This window comes from Glycine soja, chromosome 18, assembly GCF_004193775.1.
Source record: "Glycine soja cultivar W05 chromosome 18, ASM419377v2, whole genome shotgun sequence".
Lineage (NCBI taxonomy): Eukaryota > Viridiplantae > Streptophyta > Magnoliopsida > Fabales > Fabaceae > Glycine > Glycine soja.
The window spans coordinates 25780986-25798899 of NC_041019.1; the positions used below are offsets into that span (position 1 = coordinate 25780986).

Consider the following 17914-nt stretch of genomic DNA (forward strand, 5'->3'; position numbering starts at 1 on the left):
AATCATGGCCTTCATTATTTCCAAAATCATGCATTCATTCAGTATTCAGAGATTCATGCAAAAATCGGTACCCAATGCTAGTCGTTCTCTCACAATTAAAGTTCACACAACTCACCGGGTTGTGGCTAATGATTACCTTCACAATTTATCTGTCAAACACGCTAAAATTTTCAATTGTGTCCCTAATTCATGTTCTTTCTCTTCTAATTACCACATACTTATTTAAAGCAAATGATCTAGGCATCACAATTCACTCAATCCATGCAATTGATCAATTCAAATCATTCACAAACATAGAATTTTCAAACCAAAGCAAACCACTGCATAATCAAATCAAAATTGTAAACTATTCAAAAAGCTATAAAGTTTGCTAAATAAATAAACTGAAACATAAAACTAAAACTAAAAACATAAATTGAACATAAAATGTATCAAAAACAGGAAAAATAAATCAAAATCCTGTCATGGCTCCTCCTGTGCTGGTGCAGGCTCATCCTGAACTGAGGAGGGAGCATCCTGGGCTGGCTGAGATGTCTCTTGAGCTGTAGCGGGCCAGGGATCCCAAGTGCTATGTGCTTCTACCATATCAGCTACATAATTTGTGTCTGCAGCACCATCCTTCTCCTCGGAGACCTCCACAAGTGGTGTCATAGCAGGCGAAGTCCGTGGAGTGGCCTCTCGTGTGACTTCGGTTGGGCCTCGGCCTATGGCTATGGCTCCTGTGATGTAAGCTCCATTGGAGCTTGTAGGCCTAGGATCTTCTTCATCAATGGATTCCTTTGCTCCTTGGAAGATGAATGGCAGTGGAATGGAGAAGGAAAAGAGAGAGAAGATGCCACTTCAAGGAGAAGATGAGTCTAGAAGAAGCTCACCACCATCGGAGGCCATGGATAAAAGCTTGGAGGAAGAAGGAGATGAATGAAGGGAGAGGAAGAGAAGAACATGAAATTTTGTGCGCTAAAAGAGCTCTGAAATCTAAAGTTTAATTTTCAAATGATCAAAGTTGGAAAAATGCACACACATAGCCTTTATTTATAACCTAAGTGTCACACAAAATTGGAGGGAAATTTGAATTTCTATTCAAATTTCACTTGAATTTGAAATTGAATTTGTGGAGCCAAAATTTCACTAATTATGATTAGTGAATTTCAGATATGGTTCAGCCCACTAATCCAAGATCAAGTCCAAGATTCTCCACTAAGTGTGCTTAGGTGTCATGAGGCATGTAAAGCATGAAGGACATGCACAAAATGTGACTATATAATGTGGCAATGCGGTGTAGCAAGCAAATTATCACCTCCCCCTCTAAAAATTATTTCTCAACACACACATCAAATATTCACTTAATGCATGTGAAATTACAAATCTACCCCTAATACAAAAACAAGTTTAGGTGCCCTAAAATACATGGGCTGGAAAATCCTACATTTCTAGGGTACCGTACCTAGATTATGGAACCCTAAATACAAGGCCCAAAATTAATGAAACCTTAATCTAATAAGTACAAAGATAGGTGGGCCCATACTTAGCCCATGGGCTCGAAATTTACCCTAAGGCTCATGAGAACCCTAGGGCCTTCTCTTGCATCTTTGGCCCAATCTTCTTGGAGTCTTCTATCCAATGCCCTTGGGGGGTAGATTGCATCATTCCCTACCCCATGAAAAGCATTTGACCTCAAATCCATAGGTTCTTAAAACTCATGGATTCTTTCCTCAACACTTGTAAAAAGAATAAAAACATATGTATTAGTGATGTTGGGTATGTTAGAGTACGGTAAGGACTAAAAACCCCTTTCCTGGCCATCTTCCCATGAGAGAATATAGTTCCTCACCAACTCAATGAGTGGTGCTACAAGTATAGAAAAATATGGGACAAACCTTTTGTAAAAGTTTGTTAAGATATTGAAGCCCCAAATTTCCCTTATACTTGGTGGAGTAGGCCACTCAGGAATGACCTTTATTCTCTTAGGGTCCATGGGAAGCCCTTGATCACTATTTAAAAAGTTAAGGAAAGTAATGGAATAAAACATACCTTTTTCTTTATTTTCATGTTGATTGTTCCTACAAAAAATTACGACAAACCTAAGGTGTCCCACATGAGCACCTAGGTTTGCATTGAAACAAAAAATAAGAACAAACCTACCTAATGAGTCCCTATGTACACAAATCATGAAGATGTTGGGTGCATGAGTGATTTTACGAAAGAGTGTTGCACCACTCAACACATTCATCATACCACCTATCATAGGGATTTGGTGCCTAATAATACCTATTTTGGGCACCAACAAAGCACAAGGATTTAAGCTCTTGCGAACCAAACCCTCATCCAACAACTCCTTTACTTGAGGAATAAACTCAAGCCTAAGAGGTGTGGCAATGCTAACAAGTGTCTTTTTACAAAGGAGAAAATGTGGAGGTTGTCTAAGAGGGGAAATTTCTTTAATATTTGTCTTTATTTCAAAATGTCTTTCCTTCTTAGCTAACCTCTTGGAGGAGACACTTGCCTTCTTACACTCCTCCTTAACCATTAAAAGTTGTCCTTCTTCTTGGGGGTAGATCTCTTTAATAGATTCTTCCTGTTTTGCTTCTTCACTTTCACTAGAGGAAGGTGAAGTAGTAGTCTCATCTTGGCTACTATAAATGTCTTGCCCCCTCATAATCATGGTTTTGTTGGTGGGGCATTGAGAAGTAATGTGCCCTCTTCCAAGACATTTAAAGCACTTTATGGAGCTAGTATTCTCTTGCATACTAGCCTTAAGGGGTTGCTTTTATATTGTCTTCCCCTTATCATCTTTGGGCTTAGAAGGTATCACCCCTAAGATGCCTCGACCTTGGTCTTTCTTTGGATAAGAGTGAGAGCCATAAGATTTTGAAGTAGACTTCCTTTTAAGTTGTTGCTCTACCCTTATTTCCCAATCTAAGTTAGCCTCTACATTGTCCTTCCCATGGAAGTATGGGAGGTTAATGTTAGCCTCTTGAGGCTTTCTTTCCTTTTCTCTCCAATGGGAGTAAGGTCTAGGATGTGCCCTATGCCTTCCTTCATAATAGTCACAAAGTTCTTCACTTAGGCTCTTGCAAGAGTTATGAGTGCTATAGGAGACATGTTTTTCTTTTTTTCATTTCTTTCATTATTTTTCTTCTTTCTTCCTCTCTTATTTTCTCTCTTTCATCTTGACTTATTTCTTCCACTCCTTTTTTACCTTTTTCTTTTCTCTCTTGTTTTTCTTTCCACAACTTAAGGGATCTCAACTCATCTAATATCTTATACAAAGGGTCCTTAGGAGTAGAACCCTCACCATTAACACTAGATGAAGAATGAAGACTCATGTTGGTTCCTAAGTTATGGTTCTTTCTTGTTGGGGGTTTGAAAACAAAAGGTAAAAGAAACTATGGTTGAAACTAGCCAAAATAAACACTAAAAGAGGTGTGAAAGATAAGGTAAAAACTAATTGGTAAAAGGTAAGCTATCTAGGCGATTTGACAATGGAGGGTAAAGGAAATAAGCTTTGAAAGTAAGCAAGAAATGTAAACTAGGCGAATCCTAAGAGTGTTTGGATGACCACATTTAAGGTTCCCAACAAAATACTCACAATCCTAAGGGAAAATTGCCTAAAATTATTACACACAAATGGAAGTAAGGTGACCTATTGGAGGCTCCCAACTTACTTCCAATGAAAGGCCTTTTTGTTACAAAATTTGAAAGCAATGAAAGTAAGTAAATTGTCAATTATAAAATTACAAAAAGGTCCTCAATTTTGGTAGTTGTTCTCTCTTTGGTGATTCACTCGATTTGGAGTGCTTCTTAGTCCAATATCTCTTAAGGTGGTTTTCCCCTTGCTTCTTGACTCAAATTCTTCAAGGGATGGCACCAATCCTCCTTTCCAATTCCCTATATGGCAACTCACAAACAAGGAAACAAAGAGACAAGCAATAACCAAAGACCAAAAAATGAGATGAAAGCTAAACCAATAGAGTTTTAACAAGACAAATTTTCAAGGATGATTCAACAATTAAAGCAATGAAAAGCACATAAAAGCAAGCTAGGACTCAAAGAGAAACTTAGAATGGCTCTAGAGTAGAGTAAAAAAAACAAAAAAAAGACTCAAGAAACCTCTAGTTTTGGCACTTGTTTTCACACTAATTTTCAATTGAAATTTCAGAAATAAGATTGGTATAAAATAGGCACCAATTATAGAACAAATTTCGAGCCAAAACAACAAGCACACTTCCCTTTCACTTTTTTTCAGGACATTGATTTTTCTGGCAACTTGTGTGATTTTTATTATTTTTTCCTTTTATCCAAATCACTTGGTTCTTTTTTTTATAATTTTTTTTCAGATGTCTAGAAAATTCAGTAAAACTTTCAGCACAAAATTCGTAGCGACCAATTCCCAGTAATTTATACACGTTCATATGTTCAAGCTGCCAGCACCAGCGATTTCAACCTAGAAATCAAGAGTAGTGTTTATGTTGCTTAAGGCTTGGATAGTTACAATTTGTGTTTGCTTATGCTCAATTATCTTGAATAACACAATTCAAGAGACCTTAAGACTTATTTTGATTCACAAATCCAGCCACAACTCAGCACCACAACTCAACTTCATCATAGGCTTTATGTAGGAAACTTAGAAAACAAAAAAAAAGTTCAACGACAAGACTACTTCTAGGAATTGATTTAGAACATGTTATGAACTAAATAACATGCATGGATTAGACTCAAAATTCGAAAGATAGGCTAAAAATGACAAGAATACATGAACAAAAGTATCTAGAATTAAATCAAGAAAATAAAAATTTAACACAAAACTTAGAACATAATGTGACAATTATTATGTCTAAACATGACTCTAAGACACCATGGATTAAGTGATTTACACTTAGATTTTTCTGTTTTTTTTTCTAATCAATATTTTGGAAGAAAATTTAGATCTAAAGGTTCAGCACAAGAAGATTATAACTGAAAAATGATAGAACCTAAAATCAACACAAAAAAATGATTCAAGAGTAGATCTATAAAATTTGAACAATAGAAATGCAAGAACAAGTGTAGATCTAAGATTTAATCGGTTTATTTTTTTTAATCTACTCTAAACAGCACCAAACCACAAGACAATAGAGGATATACATGGAGAATAAGATGAAGAACAAGGAATTAAAGTGAATTGACCGAACAAAAAGAAAGAGGAAGCAAAAGAACATCACCTAGACGAAGATGCTCTGATACCACATGATGTAAGCTCCATTGGAGCTTGTAGGCCTAGGATCTTCTTCATCAATGGATTCCTTTGCTTCTTGGAAGATGAATGGCAGTGGAATGGAGAAGGAAGAGAAAGAGGAGACAACACTTCAAGGAGAAGATGAGTCTAGAAGAAGCTCACCACCATAGGAGGCCATGGATAAGAGGTTGGAGGAAAAAAGAGATGAATGAAGGGAGAGGAAGAGAAGAGCACGAAATTTTGTGCTCTAAAAGAGCTCTGAAATCTAAAATTTAATTTTCAAATGATCAAAGTTGGAAAAATGCACACACATAGCCTCTATTTATAGCCTAAGTATCACACAAAATTGGAGGGAAATTTGAATTTCTATTCAAATTTCACTTGAATTTGAAATTGAATTTGTGGAGCCAAATTTTGGAGCCAAAATTTAACTAATTATGATTAGTGAATTTCAGATATGATTCAGCCCACTAATCCAAGATCAAGTCCAAGATTCTCCACTAAGTGTGCTTAGGTGTGTCATGAGGCATGTAAATCATGAAGGACATGCACAAAGTGTGACTATATGATGTGGCAATGGGGTGTAGCAAGCAAATGCTCACCTTCCACTCTAAAATTTAATTGGATTGGGCTTCTTCCAATTCAATTAAATTTATTTCTCAACACACACATCAAATATTCACTTAATGCATGTGAAATTACAAAACTAACCCCAATACAAAAACTAGTCTGGGTGCCCTAAAATACAAGGGCTGGAAAATTGTACATTTCTAGGGTACCGTACCTAGATTATGGAGCCCTAAATACAAGGCCCAAAATTAATGAAACCTTAATCTAATAAGTACAAAGATAAGTGGGCTCATACTTAGCCCATGGGCCCGAAATCTACCCTAAGGCTCATGAGAACCCTAGGGCCTTCTCTTGCATCTTTGGCCCAATCTTCTTGGAGTCTTCTATCCAATGCCCTTGGGGGGTAGGATTGCATCATCCTGGGCTGTAGGAGCGTCACCTTGCCCCAGAGAAGAAGGCTAGACTTCTTGCCAGGCCACTTAAGCCATGAAATCCTCCATGTTGATGATGGGCCGATGCTGAGCCAAATCATGGATACTCTGCATCACCAGGCATAAGCCATGGTGCAGGCTCTGCAGCATCGGCACTAATAACTCTATAGTAGGAAAATAGTAACGAATTGGGGGGGGGGGGGGTTGTTTGCTTTTGTAAATTAAACATCGAATAGATGTGAATTAGAAAATATCAGAATTAAAACATGTAGCTTCCCCTTGATTCACAAGAAAGTCTCTTATCCTAGGTTACGAGAGTTTATCCTTTATCAGTTCAACCACTTAATCCAACCCTAAATTAGATTACTAAGCGAAATTTAACATAAGGCTTTCATTATGTGATTAAGCAACACATACACCAATTAATCATGAACGATCATTAAGCATGAACATAAATTAAGCATAGAGACAATTAATCAAGCACTAAGCATGCATGAATTAATAGCAACAAATACAGAGTAATTGGTGAAGAGGAAAAACTGATCAGAATTTAATAGTAATACTAGAACCTCAAAAAGAATTGTGCTTGATCCTTAAGAGAAAACAACGTTGGAGACTTAGCCTTCCATTAATCAATAGAGAACAAAATTGTAGATTGAAGCAAGGATGAAATTTTATTGCTAAAACGAAAAGTGACTAAAACGAAAAAGAGAGTAGCACTCTAAAACGAAAAAGAGAGAGAGGAGAGGAGAGGAGAGAGAGAAGAGAAGAGAAGAGACTAAACTAGAACCTTGGTGTTGTTATATAGTTTTTCAACCCCAAAGCTTACAAATCTGTTTTAAATCGAAGCCCATAAATAAAATAAAATCTAGATAAGATAAGATCTCGATGAAATAATATCTAGATGAGATCAAATCTAAATAATATATAGATAAGATAAAATCTAGATAAGATGAAATTTGGTAGAATAAAATAGTCTGCCCTCTTCAAGTCCAAGCCCAATGCTTCATTAATTCCTGAAATTAGATTAAAAACATCAAATTAGCTTAATGAGCCCAAATAATAAAACTGCCTAATTAATTCGACAATTAAGACTAATCAGTAATTAAAATGGTGCAAAAAGGTTTAAGAAATAGGAGAAAATAATGGCACATCATCGTGGGATCATCCGAGTTCCAGCAGTTCTTCCTGATGTATGCCAAATTAATGGTAGGGCACAGGGACTCGAAGGTAAAAGAGTTGGATATGACTCCTCTGGCCACGCACAAGGCGATGATGAGAGCTGGGAAGCCGAGCCGAGAGGAGTTGGACTGGGCCATCTGTGAGATCTAGCCTGAGATGATCAAGCCCATGTCCATATCCATCTTCATCATGAGCCCGTAGACTAACCTCGCCTTGTCCATGTTAAGATCATACATGTGAGAGGTGGGGGCGAGGTTGGAGTATGATAACACACTCCATGTCTGGGCGAGGGTGGTGAGGTCCTTCCTCAGGAGCTTCCAAGGTGCCCCTTCAGCATTAAGAACAAAACCGTGCGCTGGAATACAGAGTCCGGCAGCAAACTCCTGAGGGTCTGGGTGCGAATGATAGAATCTGGTGTAGGTGGTGTACTGCTCCCCAAGCTCCAAGACTGGTGGTGTCTCTAGAAATGCGTTGAGGGACTCAACATCGAACTTAACTAATTTTCCCCTCACCCTAACCTGCCTCAGAGATTTGTCCTCCCGATCATAGAGATTAGTGTAGAATTCCTTGACCAGGGCCACATCAATATGCCCATCCAACAGCCTAGTCAAGGCCTTGTGCCAACAGCGCCTCTGAAGTTCTCTGCGGAACTCATCATACTCCGATATGTACAAAACCACATTCCTTTTCGGAAGGATGTTCCGGAAGTGAATGTTCTGCTCGTACCTCTCCCAGACGCCCTCAGATGTAAACCTGGTAGTATCATAAGGTTCCCTGGGTCTGGAAGTGGTAACTTTTCTCTTTCTGGAGGCCATCTGCATCAAAAATAGTCACAACAATTAAGTTAGACAGGTTTTTATTTCAAACTAAAAGTAGAAAAATAAAATAGAAAAATAGAATGGACACTTAGCAAGACTGACTCGCTTAGCGTGCCTTATAAAAATAATAGCTCACACTTAGCGTGACATCACAAAAACACAGATTCTGGCTAAGCGATACACACTCGCTTAGCTGACACAGCACAATGGCTAAGCAAGCATGGCTCGCTAAGCCTTATTCTCTAACAGAGAGCCAATTACGCTTAGCGAGACTGACTCGCTTAGCGTGACACACTACACAAACTTAGCGCCAGCAGGTGCTTAGCCAAACTTGACCACTAGAACATAATTGGCTTAGTGAGCCGGCTCGCTAGGCCCAATTCCAAAATAGAGAAGAAATTGCACTTAGTGAGACTGACTCGCTTAGCGCATGAACAAAAACTCAAAAAACTAAATTGCCTTAGGCTTAGCGAGACTGACTCGCTTAGCCCAGGCTTATTCAAGCTACAGAGCCATGGTGGCTTAGCGAGACTGACTCGCTTAGTCACCAACCGAAGACCAACAGCCTCGTTGACTCTGACCTAAGCAACACAACTGGCTAAGCGTGGCATGTCGGCTTAGCGAGTTCATATGAACATAAAAACAAAATCTGGAAATTTAAACACTCACTAAGCCGAAGTGTAGTTGCTTAGTGAGTTCGTATAGACATTCAAACATTCAAACAAAAATGATGAACACGCTTAGCGGGACAGAGCCGGCTTAGCGAGTTCAACAAAAAACCCAGAAATTCACCAAAAATTGATGAACTCGCTTAGCGAGCAGGCTCGTTTGGCGAGAACATCGAGAATTCCAAAAAAATTGGGGCTTTGCAGCCCCCAACTACAGGCCTCTATTAGGCCTCAAAACCTAAGAAATTCACAGCAAAACAACATACATTATGTGCGAAACAAAACCCCTAAGAACATGCTTTCTAATAACTACCCTAATAATAGCAGAATCAACACAAAATCAAAGCTTTGAAAACCCAAGCATGGCTTTTATCCTAAGGTTCAATAATGAAAATTAAAAAGTAAAGTAAGTCACTTACTTGGATTGCTGAGCACAGAAGTAGAATGGAAGCAAGGTGAGTATAGTGCAGGGAGTGCAAGAATGCAAATGATGAGGAATGATATAAAATTTGTACAAGAGAAACTGCCCAGAGCAGTTAAGTCTTATTTTTGGCAATTTCGATTGCCTCGCATAGCGCGGGTCACTCGCTAAGTGAGCACTTAATGACTTTTGAATTTTCAGAATTCAAACTCACGCACTTAGCGGGACATCTCGCTTAGCCCAATTCAAAAATTAGAAAACCCGAGAAGGATTTGGGCATAACACGAAAGGTACGTGCTTAGCGAGATCTGCAGCTCTGATTGGTCTGCAACTTTCGCTTAGCAGGCCATGTGTCGGCTTAGCGAATTAAATGCTTCCTGACGCAGTAATGAGGCGCGCTTAGCGAGATGGTCTCGCTTAGCGCAATTCCAAACCTGAGAGGGATTGGGGCTTAGCAAGCTGACCCGCTGGGCCCAATTCACAAGGTCCAGACAAAGAGGGAATTGCGCTTAGCGCACTGAGGTGCTTAATGAGATGAAGCTGTGCACTTAGCGAGATGACTCATTTAGCACAATTCCAAAAGATGAAATTCTAGAGAGCTTTTTAGGCTTAGCGAGGCCCCATCAGCCAATGAGTAGGGGTTGGTGCGCTTAGTGCGAGTAGTGACTCACTCAGCGCATGCACAATGATTTCCTTAGGGCACAGGGCACATTGAGCGAGTGGATGAGTGAAAAAATTCCTAAGTTATATCTCATCCACAGCTTCAAAGAAGCTTAATCAACCCCATATCAAGATGCAAAACATGCTGATAACTCACTCAAGCAATCACAAACAAGTTAATCCTAACTATGTGCAATGATTAAGAAAATAAAAAGAGAGAGTTGGGTTGCCTCCCAGTAAGCGCTCGTTTAACGTCATTAGCTTGATGCATATTACCTCATGGATCTGGAGCAAGCTTGGCTCTGGCCATCAGAACCATCTCATTATTAAGTTCCTCTACCTTTGAATAGACATTATGGTCTAGTAAGTGCTTCTCTTCATCAAATAGGTCAAAGCTGATCTTCTGATCATCTATGCCCATTTCCAACTTACCCTTTCCCATATCCACCATGCAACTGGCTGTTAACATGAAGGGACGACCCAAAATCAAGGGAATTTCAGTGTCCTCTTCAATATCCATAACCACTAAATCTGCAGGGAAAGTAAAATGCTTCACCCTTACTAGAACATCTTCAATCACCCCATATGGTCTTGTTATAAAACGATCTACAAGCTGTAGTGTCATTCTAGTTGGCATAATCTCCAACTCTCCAATTCTCCTACACATGGAGATAGACATCAAGTTTATACTGGCCCCCAAATCAATGAGAGCTTTACCAACAAACACTGAACCAATAGAGCAAGGGATTGTGACACTCCCCGAATCCTTATGCTTTGGTGGAAGGATTCTTTGAATCACAGCACTGCAGTTTCCCTCCACAACAATAATATCACTATAAATGTACTTGCTCTTCTTGGTTACCATATCCTTTAGAAACTTTGAATAGAGTGGCATCTACTGTAGGGCTTCTCCAAAGGGAATGGTTATCTCCAATTTCTTGAAGATATCAAGGAATCGAGCTAAGTGTTGCTCCTTGTCTTTCTTTGATTACACCAAAGGGTATGACAGCTCTATCCCTGAGCATGGAACAACCTCTTTCTTCTTCTCTCTTGCAAGCTCACTCTTTGTCTTCCCGTTCTCCTCTTTTTCTCTATTTTTCTCATTTTTTTCTTTTTCATTTTTTCTTTTTCTTTTTGTTTTTCTTCTTCATTTATTTCTTTCTCACCATCATTTTTCTCTTCTACCTCTTTTTCTTTCTCATTTATTGATTTCTCCTTCAACTGGTCTCCTTCATCTTCACTCACTAGCTGTTGTTTGTCATCACCTATTCTTCCCTCATCCTCAACAAGGGTTGCCTTTCTGTTTCGAGTCATGATAGCCTTGCATTCTTCTTTTGGATTCTTCTCTGTGTTTGCTCCAAAACTGCTAGAAGAATTGTCAGCTATTTGCTTTTCCTACTACCCCACTTGAATTTCCAGGTTTTTAATGGCAGACTCGGTGCTCTTATGATTTGACATTGTGACCTGCATAAATTACACCAAAGTCTCCTCCAGCTTGGTTGTTCTTTCATAAAGGCTAAGCCCTTGGTTTTGAGGCCTACTGGATGGTCCACCTTGGTCCTTGTTGAACTGATTTCCAGGATGGGACCTCCATTGTCCTTGATTCTAATTATAATTTGAACCTTGCTGAAAACCTGCAAATCAACCTGCATGAAATCCTGGTTTGGGCTGATTTCCCATGTAATTCACCTCTTGGGCTGTGTCATCTAAGGGAATACAGCATCCAGACTCATGAGCTCGTCCGCATATGCTGCAACCTCCAACCTGCAAAACAGTTGAATGTGAAGGTTGATTAACCTGCAATTGATCAGGCAACTTATTCAATGTTTCTGTTAAAGTCTCAAGTTGCTTAGACAACAACTTGTTCTGTGCCAATAGTGCATCATGAGAGGAAAGCTCCAACAGACTTCTTTTTGTGGGAATATGAGTTTGATCATGCAAGATGGCATGATCACTTGCAGCCATGTTCTAAATAAGCTCCATAGCCTCTTCTGGGATTTTCAATTTGATCTTTCCCCCAGCAGACGCATCCAATAACTGCTTAAACTGCGGCCTTAACCCAATTGGTTATGAAAATCCATGAGTCGGTGTCTTCCGCAGCAAACTACGAAATCTTTCTAATGCTTCGCTTAAAGACTCATCCGGAAACTGGTGAAATGAAGAGATGGCTGCTTTTCCTTCAGCTGTCTTGGACTCAGGGAAATATTTCTTCAAAAATTTCTCAACTACTTCATCATAAGCCTTCAAGCTATTTCCTTTAAATGAATGTAACCACCTCTTGGCTTCCCCATTATGAAAATGAGAACAAACTCAGACTCACAGCATCCTCAGGCACACCGACAATCTTGGTTGTATTACATACCTCAATGTAAGTGGCCAAGTGTGCATATGGGTCTTCGTTCGACAAGCCATGAAATAGATTTCCTTGAATTAACCGTATCAAAGAGTGAGGGTATGTAATATTGTGTGCTTGAACTTCTGGCCGCGCTATACTTGTGTAGAATTGCGGCACAAACGAGCTAGAGTAATCCTCAAGAGTAACCCTCCTAGGTTGATCTTTAGCCATTATGGCAGCCTCAGATGCACCTGTTTCTGATTCTCTTGGCTCTGGAAAAATAGAAGACGACTCGGATGATTGAGGTTCCTCTAGAATTTGTGGTGTTGTCTTGTCCTACATTATTTTCCTTCTTCTCTCTGCGTTGTTCCTCCTACAAGTGGCTTCTATTTCCAAATCTAGTGGAACTAAATCACCTGCAGAAGGGATACCTCGCATACAAAACACTAACAAGAGCAACAGTTAACAAAATCAAGAGAAAAATAAATTTCAACTAACTATTCACACAAAAATTAATCAAAGAATAAAGAATCAATGCTTACAAACTGAAATAAACTTTCCAAATGGAAAGAAACTCTCCGGCAACGGCGCCAAAAACTTGTTCGGGACTCGCCCAACTACAATACTAATCAGCAAGTGTATTGAGTCGCACAAGTAATATAAAATGGTAAGAACCGAGTATCGAATCACAAGGAGTTTGTTTCATTCACAAAAGTGTTCGTTTAATAAGCAGACATTTGTATGGAACCCAAAAATATAACAAAAGATAATTTCTTTAATTCTAAAAATAACTACAAAATTTGCTATCTAATCGTGAGAGATAAACAAATGATAAAATGTTGGGTCCTTCTACTAAACAAGTTGATGTAATTATGTGTTTTTCTATATTTAAGGTTGTTTCTGTGTTCTATGCTGATAGCAAATACCCCAAACACCAATTCCTTGCGTAAATGGACTAATTCTATTTAAACTTCGTTCTAGGATTCTTCGTCGAACTTAGCCTAAACGAGTTGCATTAAGATTACAGCATATTAAAAACTAAATCCATGCACTCCGTGTCCAGACATACAATTCTCTAGCCTGCTCAATCCAGTTCTAAGGATTTAAAACATTTACCAATGTTAAAAATCCTAACTTTACACACAAATGGGTGATCAATCCACAAGCATGCAAGAATTAATTGCAGATAGAAGCAATGAACACATAAAAACAACATCAAAATAGATAGTGAAGAGTTTTACATCAAAGCTCAGAAGAAATCCCCAACAAGAGACTTAGCCTTCCATTGCAAGTTAGCACCTTTCAGCAACAAGATGAGGGTTTGAAGTAAAATTAAGATTACATAGTGGTGAGGATGTCTCATCCACCTCTAGAAACCTAAAAATCACTCATAAACCTAGAATCCTCTTGAAAGTTGAGATTTTTGGTTCTCTTTTGCTCTATTTTCTCTTCTACTACGTCTCTCACGCTCTACGGGTAGGCTCTTGTTGTTCTTCTTTTTTTTTTTCTATTTTCTCCAACTTCAGCCTTTAAAAGGGCTTCCTGATCCTGAAGGCTCGCTTAGCGCCATTTTCGCGCTAAGCGTGAGCTAGTGAATTTTGGCTTAGCGAGCTGGGCGCGCTGAGCGCCAGAAGAAACAAATGACTCGTTGGGTGAGCTGATGGCGCGTTAAGCGCGTGCATGCTTTTCAGATTCTCCCAACCCGCTAAGCGAGCTGAGTGCCTCGCTTAGTGGATGTAACTCACTAGGCGCATATGCCTCACTTAGCGAGACACCAGCTGCTTCAACCTTCTTATTCTTCATCTTTTCACCTGAAAATGAAGTTGAACCACATTAATTCACAATATAGGGAGTATCTAGTGAGAAAAAAATTAAACTAAACATAAAAATATGTACAAACCTACAAAAAGAACCATAAATTGAGGAAAAGACATACATTTTATTAAACTTTTCAATACAAAAGTTAGTCATAAATGACGACTAACAATGGTCATGGTTACAAAGTCAGTTTTGCAAGCATTACCGTCTTATGTTATGCAGTCTATGTTTCACCCTAAGTCTATTTGTGAGTATATTGACAAAGCTTGTAGGAATTTTATATGGGGGGTATCGCAACCTACCCTTCGGCAGGAGGGCGATGCGGGGCTCATGAGTCCGTCTTCCAAGAAAGGAAAATGCGTGGAGTCGCCACCAACGTTTATTTGAGGAAAACATCGAAAAAACCGGAAAAGGTGTGGTCTACGAACTTTAAGTGTGAAAGGTTCGGGAGTTGTTTTTACGCACGGGAAAGGTATTAGCACCCCACGCGTCTGTCACAAGGGACGACAACCTTTAATTAAGTGTGCAAATATGACTTCAAAATGTTTTATTTTCCCTTTTTTTATGTCTTTTGGTGTTTTTATGCTTTTTATGTTTTTTTGTATTTTTTATCTTTTTGTGGTCGACAAGGGTATTTCCCTCGCTCCTACGTATCCTCAATTGCGATGAGGAAATCAGACCTACGTAGTTCTTTTAGAACTAAACGTTGATTAAGTTGTTTTTATCCTTTTTCGCAAGATATATTTGAACCAAACAAAAGGTCATTTAAGGCGTTGGACCATTAAATGATCTTTTGATTTTGAAAGGAGAGAAACGTTAAGGCGTTGGACCATTAACGATCTCTTGGGATGGTCGACAAAAGCAGGGCTATCGTATCCTCAATTGCGATGAGAAAATTAGACCTACGTAGTTCTTGCAAAAGCGATGTGTTGATTTTATGTTTTTGAATAGTCCATGTCAACTAATAAAAGCAAAGAGGACCGTTTAAGCCGTTGGACCTTAAAACGGTTTTAAGTGACTTTTGCGGACAAAGCATGATTTGTGAGTTGATTTTAGCCGTAGTTTCACTTTGGTTATTAGTCAATTAATTCAAGGAAACTTTCAAAGAAAAACGTCCGATTGATTTTTTTGATTATTTTATTCAAAGATATTTTGATTATTTTATAATTATTTTTTTCAAGATATTTTGATTATTTTATTATTATTTTGCTTATTTTTGGTTTAATCGTGGTTATAGCGTGAACGATCAGTTAGATTTTGCTTTAACAATGATTAAACGACATTACAACACAAATGATCGGTTGAAATTCATTTTATCATTTATTAGGCGAGATAACGGTTAAATAAACGGTTAAAGCACGTTAAAAACGGAAGAAAAGAAAATTGAAAGTGAACGAGATGAAGATGAAAGCAAACAAAACAAGAAATGAATTGAAAGTCTCGGATTCGAACACTTACCGGTTGAAGAATGAAGAACGAACGAAGAAAGGATGAAGAACGGTGAAGAACGGAGGAAAAATCTTCACAGATTTGCTCACGAAAACGTCTCGAAAGCGTTACAGAAGCACTTCGACTCGATTTTCTTCACGGAAACATGCTTTTTACTCAAAATAGCATAAATGCATAGCCTAGGGGTCATGAACATTTTGAAACAGCCCCCGTCCCTTATTTATAGGGAAAAAAGGGAGGTGCTTGTTGCCCAGAGGCCTCTTGAGGAAGATTTCTAAGCGCACCCCAATTACTAAGTTCACCCCCTTTTCGTACTTTACGAAAACGTTACGGAAGCCTTACGGAAGTGTTTCGGATTTGATTTTCATCTTTTTTTCTCTTCCCTTTCACCAATGTTAAGTGAAATATGCTTACCCAATGTTTTCGGAAATTTTACGGAAGCATTATGAAAGCCACGAAAGCCCCAGAAACCATTTTTCAACAAAACGTGGAGGAGCTTGCTGCCCAATTGCTTACTCCTTAAGCAAACCAACTTCCAAAATGTTCCGGAAGGGCCTAGATTCAAATTTCTATTTACACTCTTATCTTGATAAGTTCACCCCCCCGGTTTTGTGTTTTGGACTGTTTTCTTTCTGAAATCTAACAAAACTTTACAGATTCCACCGCGATGAATGTTAAGCCTTTCGAAGTGATGAACAATGGTCCTCGGATGAAATTAGAGTGTAACAGTTTATTTACACACACCCAACTTTGCTAAATACACTCCCGTTTTCGTGTTTTTGACCGATTTCTTCACGAAACATCTCGAAACTTTATGGATTCCACAACGATGGGTGTTAAACTTTTTGAGGTGGTCAAAGGAAGGTCGCATGCCGACAAACAATGGTCCCTGGATAAAATTAGGGTATGAAAAGGGGTACCTCCACTAAGAAGAAAATGCATCTAGTGTCATGGGATAAAATTTTCACTCTTAGGGAAAATGGAGGATTAGGTTTAAGGAAAATAAGGCAAGTGAATGAAGCTTTTTTTAACAAAGGCAAACTGGAGATTATGTGCTCAACATGGAATAAGTTTTGTGGCTACATTATTTGGAGAGTGGGTGATGGAAAATCTATAAGATTTTGGAAGGATAACTAGATCTCTTCGGGTGGGAGACTCGTGGAGGTGTCAACTAACAATGTTCTAGAACATGATTTTCAGAAAATGGTGGCTAACTACATGAGTCCAAATAGAGGTTGGATGATTAACAAATTTATTGATTATTTACCTTCAAATGTTGTGTTGCAAATTGTAAATGGTGTTATTCCACAACAATCTGATATGAGTGACATAATGGCCTAGAGCAAAATAAGTGATGGTGAATTTTCAACACAGGCTAAGTATAAGGTTGTTAGTAACCCTTTAGTTTCTCGAAAACAAGTAATTTTCAAGGCAATAAGTAAATGGGAAGGACCAAAATGTTTTAAAGGCTTCTTATGGAAGATCAATCATGAATGTGTTCTTACAAATGTTAGAAGGATGTGTTTTGGTATGAGCTCTTCAAATATTTGTACTTTGTGATGATCATGACGAGTCCTTTATGCATTTATTCAAGGATTTCCATGAGTCAAAGTTAGCATGGAAGTTCTTTGTCCGAATTGATGCAGAAGGTGAGTTGTATACTCTAAATATATGATTGGATTCTAGGGCTAAGCTATAACCTTTCAAATTGTATTATGGTGCATGGTGCAATGATGCTAACTATTTGTAATCACTCTAAATTACCTGTGGTGGAAGAGGAATCAAATTATATTCCAAGGTGAACATTGGACAACACAAGATATCATATATAAAAGTTTGTCACCTAGTTGTAGTTTATAAGGATAGCATGGTATGGTACAAATGGAATTTTCCAAATGATGGGGAAGTTCCTTTGAACCGTGACAAAGCGGTGATGGAGAACGGACGCAAGTCAATGTATGGAGGTCTAGTTTGTGATCACGTGTGCCGACCTTTATATATGGTTTTTGTTTCAAACCTTCACTACTAGAAAATAGGTTTTTAACATCGGTTGTTTTGGACTTTCAACATCAGTTTTTAACCGATGTTGAAACCACTAAAGTTAAAAGTATCAATGTTAACATTGATTTTATGAAAACTGATGTTAACATACACTACACAACATCGATTTTAAGAAAATTGATGTCGTATAAAAAGAAATAAACCAAAAAAATGTAAAATATGCATAAAACAACATTGGTTTTTTCAAAAAATCATTGTTGTGGTGCATAAATCAACATCGGATAAAAACCGATATTGATTTATGCACCACAACATCAGTTTTTAGAAAAATCGGTGTTTTTTTTCA

At 38.4% G+C, this 17914-nt stretch overlaps 1 protein-coding gene across 1 annotated transcript; it reads right to left on the reverse strand.

Moving 5' to 3' along the window:
- Nucleotides 1-10242: 10242 nt before the first annotated feature.
- Nucleotides 10243-10830, reverse strand: LOC114397133. Its single transcript, XM_028359247.1, has one exon. The coding sequence runs from the start codon at nucleotides 10828-10830 to the stop codon at nucleotides 10243-10245; it is 588 nt and encodes a 195-aa protein (XP_028215048.1).
- Between the last annotated feature and the right edge of the window lie 7084 nt (nucleotides 10831-17914).

Excerpts from the sequence above, each read along its gene's own strand:
- LOC114397133 (XM_028359247.1), bottom strand. The coding sequence starts at position 10,830 with ATGGTAACCAAGAAGAGCAAGTACATTTATAGTGATATTATTGTTGTG.